This window comes from Stegastes partitus, unplaced genomic scaffold (genome assembly GCF_000690725.1).
Source record: "Stegastes partitus isolate 25-593 unplaced genomic scaffold, Stegastes_partitus-1.0.2 Scaffold923, whole genome shotgun sequence".
NCBI classification, from domain to species: Eukaryota; Metazoa; Chordata; class Actinopteri; family Pomacentridae; genus Stegastes; species Stegastes partitus.
In genome coordinates, this window is record NW_007578654.1 from 262,200 (window position 1) to 268,998 (window position 6,799).

The following is a 6,799-nucleotide window of genomic DNA, read 5'->3' on the forward strand; positions in this document are numbered from 1 at the left end:
ACATTATGCAGCACTTTAACCCAAAATCACAGCTTTAAAATCCTTTTCATGGCACACTGACCTGTAATCAGGAGACTGGGACCTCTCTTATGTAGGTTTCCAACCGAGGTGTCCAACCATAACTGTTATTTAAAAAAAAAAAAAAAACATCTTAAATACATGGTAAAAGCCACCGATGCTGAGGCCCGGTGGGCTGCAGGGGTTTGTTATACACAGATAGAAACCCTGCACCAACTATAAATTCTTCTTAGTGGTGGGTTAAATGACAGCCAGACATCCCATACATGCCATAACACACACACATGACAATAACGTGAAAACCTAATTCGATAAATGACATGTTCCCTTTGATTCAAGCAAGCTCCTGCCCTCTTGAAGTCTAAGAAGCTGTCGCCAGTGAACTGAAGTGATGTAATGATGATTCAAATCTTCAATTAGTTTTCTGCAGAGCATATAACAATGCAAATATTTTTTTTAATTCCTGTAACTGCACGACTCTGAAGAATGTCTGCTGTTCCTGTAAACATGTCACGCTGTGAGTATTCTCACACGATTGGTCTGTGTGATTTTGTTCAGCCTCCACGACTCATCAGTATGCAGCAGCTACCACGAGGGCCTGGGGGTATGAACAGTGGGCCCGGACCCCCCATGTACCCGTCCTCCCACCACATGCGTCTACCTGGTCCCCCACAGGGCCGAATGCCCACCGCTCAGCCACGACACAATGGACAGCAGTATCCGCCAATGATGCAGCCTCAGTTACAGAGACAGGTCAGTGCAGACACACCGGCCTCGCTGTGTGGAGATCCAATAACAGGTTCACTGTTGATGTTTTACCACATGTTTTGACTGATGTATGAAATGTGACCCAGTGTTAGTGTAATATCAGTCACTGTATAGATACACAAGGCAAGGCTGGTCTGAAGAAGCCTTCCCAAGAAAACATGTTAGAGTGTTTACACTGTGTTCTTGATACAGCTTTTTCTATCTGCCTATGATTTAGGGATACTAACAGACAGTAAAGCGGGGTTTCATTTGTCCTTTTTGTACCTGCAGCACTAATATGTCAGAATTTAGGGCGACTCCTAAATTTTGTGCATGTGTGTGATTCTTCAGCAGAGTTTGGATATAATATTGATTTACTTATTAACGAGCACTAGATGTTTTTGCAGAGCCTCACCGCTACATTGGTTATTACTATCGATCAGCATTAATCTCCACCGATAAGTAAGAAATTGCAATATAAAAATATCACGTTTTAAGCTCATAAACAATGAGGTTATTACGTGGTTTGTCTACTAGAGTGCACCAACAACGCTTTAAAATGTATTAAACTTCAGAAATCCTCTTAAAAACTGTTCCTATTATGGTGGATGCTACAAAAGACTAGTGGTGCTGCTTTCCATACATTAGAGTGGAATAATTTAATCAAGGTGAAATTCCTTTGCTGTGTGCATGATATACGAGATCTAAATAGAAGAACCTAACTTTGATTGTCATGTTTACTCATTTGCATAAATTATTATGGAGCCCAAAGAGAACATTGGCAGGGCAAAAGCACACGCAGCCTGTAAACAGGTTGTTGTACCTTCAGTCCCTTTCCTTTGTGTTTGAGCTCCATTTGTGCCAGATGCCAAACATGACGATCGCATATCTGCTTGATCAGACACTGATGGCAATCACTGAAAGTACCTGCAACTTGCATATAGCATCTTACCCTAGTCCGGGAAAATATTTTGTTCCCAGATCTTATCCCTGCCGCGGCCAAACTTTGAGTTTTTGTGAAATGATTTTGGGACGACTATTTCCACGATCACATTTAGTACAAACTGAAGTGAAGGCAGACATTAACAGGTCACCAACAGCACACATCATCTGGTATTGAAAAAACTTTAGCAGGAGTTGAAGTTTAGTTTAAGTCAGACTCTTTCCTCTGAGTTTGTTGAATACCTGCAGCATCAGACAGCAGCAGCATCCATATGAGTGACACAACTTACAACTTAATTAATTGCTTTCAATTATGAATTATTCCAACATGAATACAGGATTGATTAGGATCTAAAAGCAAGTCACTGTGTACTGTTCTTTACCTCAGACTTATTATACTTCGCTTGATGCAATGTCTAATCTTGCATAAATGTCCAATACTCTGTGTGTTCCTTGGTTCTCTGTCGTGGGGAATGAAGCTGTGAGGAACATTACTGTAAAAATGACCTCTGTTTAAATGACAGAAACAAATTGATGAAGCAGCAAAGTTACGTTTCCTATGTATAAAAAGGGCTTGATTAGGTTATGTCACGAAATGCACTCAAATTTAGCAGTAATATGAAAACAAATATGTATTTTGAGTACACAAAAAGCAAAGGAAATTTACATGTGATAGATTATCTTTAAATATAAGAACATCGCACATGCTTTAGCCAACATGTAGGCAGCTAACTAAACCTCTGAATGTCTTCTCTCAGTCCTGCTCAGCACTGCCTCTCCGGTGTATCTATACATACCAAGCTGTGTCTCTGCTCATGTGACATGTACCGTACAATATGAAGGTTGATCTTTGCTGTGTGCATATTAGACTAGGGAAGAGAAACCTCCACTATATCCAGCCCCTTTTTCTTTGTGTCCAGATGTCTGTAGAATCTGAGATGAGCCACCAAAGGTTTCGTTTCTTACTACAATCAGGGGTTTGGCACCTTTTTCCTATTTTGTTGTTTATGTGTCTTGTGCAGCATGTGTGGTTAATCAAATGCATGACAATGCAACCTTGTTGTTCCCACAACAAAGACTGTCTGTTTCATAAACCTCAGTAAGTGACCTCTTTTCATTGTTTTTGTTGTCCCTTGTTTCTTCCCTTTCCTTTTCTTCCGTTCTTCCTTCCTGACATTGCCCTTCCTTTTCACCCTTTCTACGGTGTTGATTTGGCTCCATCCTTCTCACTCTCTTCTTCTGCGCAGCATTCCAACCCTGGGCATGCAGGCCCCTTCCCAGTGGCATCCCTGCACAATGCCAACCCCACAAGTCCCACCAGTGCCAGTATGGCCGGCGCACACGCTCACCGCGGCCCTGCCAGCCCCATCATCGGTCCAATCGAGCTGATCCCCTCGGTCACCAACCCCGAGAACCTGCCCTGCCTACCTGAGATCCCGCCCATTCAGGTGCGCACCTTTTAAACGTGTTTGTTGTACAGCTTTGTTTTTTTAATTAAAACATGGTAAAATAGTCAAAAATTCTATTTAAATTCTATCTAAATTACCACAGAACTGGCATTTTGATGGACAGCTTAATATTTTAAGGTCAGGAAGAATGAGTAAGAATATATAGAGCTAAGGTAATCTTTATTTAGTAAATATCATTGAGATCAGGGCCTCTTTTGTGAGATAGATATGAGAGAAAGTTATGTATCACAACAATAAAATGAATAATTCATAACGCAGTCACATATGACAAAAACACTAATGAAGCCTGCCTGTCCTCTGATCCTGTGTGGTGGTTATTGTCCCTAACCCGAACTAAGGATGTTAAATGCCTCCGTAGCTCAGTAAGCCAAGTCTTCTAAATGAGGGATCGTTTTTTTTTTAACAAAAATCTCTCGACCACTCGAGTAACTTGGGTCTCTGCTGATACTTTGCCTTCCTCTGTGGCCGTTTCTGGCATTGCTAGTTGGAGGATGCAGGATCCAGCAACCTTGGACACCTCCTGTCTCGTTACATCACAGCCAGCACACAGCACCAGCTGGGCTCAGTGGACATGAACCCCTCACCTGGACTATCGACACACTCGCCTGGATCTTCAGGTACCAACAGAGGCTCTTGCTTAAGAGCCATTTACGCTTTATTTCTTACATTCTGCCAAATAACACCATATAAAAGCCAGACATGAATTCATTTCCCACAAACTTACTGTACAGTGATAAAGTATGAAAATTAAATTTAAAATTATGTGTAATTGTATCCTTTGGACAGTGAACACGTTCAACAACTTTCACTCGTGCACTAAGAAGTGATCTCTGCTGTTCTGTGACCTGTTTCATTTCTGTCTGAAGGTCTGTCCAACGCCCACACGCCAGCGCGACCTTCTAGCACGTCCAGCACGGGCAGCAGAGGGAGGTAAGAACGTATGAAGCTATTTTAAAAGGTAGAAGATACCAGCACACCAGAGCACCTGATTTGACAAAGAAGCGATCTGCTAATAGTCCTAATCTATGAATGATCTATAAAAGTAATCATGCTGGTGATGCCCTGATAGCCGAGTGGTTAGGAAACGTATGTGCAGATGCCCTAAGCTGCCAGTTAATGGTTCGATTGACTCCCGGACATCTCTGCATGTCATTCCCCTGCTCTCAGTCCTCATATTATGTTTGTCTCAGCTGTCTGTTAGAGGAACATGTGCTCCCTAACAAATGATTAGTTCAAACTATTTAAAATATGATCTGTCTTGCCTGTAAATTTTATCTTTCTATATTTTTTACTGTCAAGTGTTCAGCTAAATAAGTGTGCATAGGATAGGATTTGTATAAAAAGGCTTTAGGTTGTGTAACCTTTACCAGGGACTTCAGTAGTGATGACATGTTTGTCCTGTGCTCAACAAAGGAGTCAAACGGTTCAGGACCCTGTGTGGTCTCAGTCAATCAAACACATAAATTAAATAGGTAATTAGGTTTGAGTTGACAACAAGCTTCAGTAGTTGCGTGACGAAACTTTCCGTGGTTTGTCTTTCAGCTGTAGCTCTGCGGGTCGAGCAGGTCCAGGTGGTGGCGCCGCAGCAGAGCCGGTGAGGGTGAAGCAGGAGCCCGGTACAGAAGACAGCTACAGCTGTCCAGCCTCTTCTCTGAAGACGGAGAGGGGCAAGGATGCTGGGAGAAGTGCCTGCATGGTAGGATTCCTGTTATTTAATCAGCAGTTTTCAAACAAGCCAAAGGATCTGAGAATGTGAAACATGACACTGCAATTATACACAACACTTGTTGGAAGTTCGTTGTTTATGCTGCATTCAGCTTGTTGCTGGCTTTCATCATGGTATGGCTAACCGTATCACAAGGAGCTCTTTCCAGTAGCCAGGAACTTTATATATATATGTCTTGAACAAGAAATTGAAGAAAACAAGGCAGTCTAATCATTATTTCAATGACTGAAGAATCTCTCAGTATGCTCATATTTGCCCTTAGTAATATATACAAGTAACACAGAAAACTGAAAATGAACTAAACATTATGAAGACATGATTTAAAACGGTCTAATGTTTCGCTGTGTTTTTTTTCCTAGATGAACAGTCCAGAGAACAGTCCCCTTCCTATACTGGGAGTCGTGTCTGCAGGCCAAGATGCTATCAAGGCTCTAGGGGAGCGCATCAAAACAGAACCTCAGTCTGAGACACCTTGTTCTGGACTAAATGGCTCCAGTGCAGCAACATCATCTTCCTCCTCAACCACTATGACCTCCACTACCTCGTCATCCGCTGAGAACAGCAGCAGCAAGGAAGGCCTTCCCCTCACCAACGGAAACGTAGACAAGGGGTCAGAGACCAAAGGGAGTGGGACGTCTGCTGGGACGGGGAGTCTTGGTGGAAAAGAGGACGACCCCAACGAAGACTGGTGCGCTGTTTGCATCAACGGTGGTGACCTGCTGTGCTGCGACCGCTGTCCCAAAGTGTTCCACATGAAATGTCATGTGCCCACCATAAAAATCTTTCCAAAGTAAGTCATCAGTCTAGACAGCTTTTCTTTTTTTTTTTTTTTTAACAACAGGGCTGTTGCATGCTGCTTTTTTTTTTTTTTTTTTTAACAACAGGGCTGTTGCATGCTGCCATGGCAATCTTGTAAAGGTCTCACACCTTTAGGAGCCTGTATTGGGGGCAGTAACTTTCAAGGACACTCAAACACATAAATGCCTACATGTAGAACCATAAAGTTAAAGTTTCACAGTGTTTCAGGAGGGCACAGATGCAGCAGTAATGCCTCAACATGTTTTAGGCAAAGTTGATACTGATTTGTAGTTACCAGAAATACGTCGGTCTAACCTGAATAAAATGTCAAATTCAATACTTCATGTTGTTCTGCGTGTTCTAAATGTCCTTTGTGTGGTTTTGGCATCTCAGAGGTGACTTTCTCTGCACGTTCTGCCGGAGTCTAACCAACCCCGAAATAGAGTATTGTGACGACAGCAGGAAAATCAAAGAAGAGCAGGCCCTGAATCCTGAGGACCAAAGGGTCAGTACAGCCACCACATCCTTGGAGAAGCTCTCCATCATTAGTACAAGACACTTAACTCTCCCTCTCTGTCTCTGTCTCTCTTCCTCCTTCTGCAGATATGTGAACGCCTCCTGCTGTACATCTTCTGTCATGAGCTCAGCGTGGGTTTTAGGGAACCGGTTCCTAGCTCTGTAAGTAGCTCTGATAGACACACAGTTCATTCATGTCCGCTGACACAGTCGCCTCATTGCTCATACCACGAGGATTTCCCTTTCTTCTGTTTCTCATGTGGTGGCAACATTTAATTATTCCTCTTTTTCTTTATTAGTCCACTCATTTCTGTTGTTTATGCACAACATCACAGTTTGAAGTTAAGCTCACAAAGCAACACTAGATGTCTGGTTACCCCACTGTGCAACAACTCCAAGATACATTCACCCTTTTTGCAAACTGGAGCGAACTGGAAATGCACCGAAAAACCTGGCAGCACATAATTTGTTATATTTTTTTCCTGTTTTATTCTATCGCACACTGCATTGGCTTAGTTCTTTCAATTTCTTTTACAAATGAATATCCTTTTCTAGATACATAAATGGTAAATGGTCTGCACTT

At 42.4% G+C, this 6,799-nt stretch overlaps 1 protein-coding gene across 3 annotated transcripts in view; it reads left to right on the plus strand.

Moving 5' to 3' along the window:
- trim33 (tripartite motif containing 33) overlaps positions 1 to 6,799 on the plus strand; it is a 43,773-nt gene that overhangs the window by 18,583 nt on the left and 18,391 nt on the right. For 2 of the 3 annotated variants that reach the window (XM_008293936.1, XM_008293937.1), the window contains exons 10-17: positions 577 to 771; positions 2,955 to 3,155; positions 3,661 to 3,793; positions 4,043 to 4,106; positions 4,719 to 4,872; positions 5,262 to 5,692; positions 6,094 to 6,205; positions 6,304 to 6,378. In XM_008293936.1, the coding sequence (XP_008292158.1) occupies positions 577 to 771; positions 2,955 to 3,155; positions 3,661 to 3,793; positions 4,043 to 4,106; positions 4,719 to 4,872; positions 5,262 to 5,692; positions 6,094 to 6,205; positions 6,304 to 6,378 (1,365 nt within the window). Of the gene's footprint in view, positions 1 to 576; positions 772 to 2,627; positions 2,685 to 2,954; positions 3,156 to 3,660; positions 3,794 to 4,042; positions 4,107 to 4,718; positions 4,873 to 5,261; positions 5,693 to 6,093; positions 6,206 to 6,303; positions 6,379 to 6,799 lie in introns of all 3 variants that reach the window. The other variant, XM_008293935.1, reaches the window with a different exon arrangement.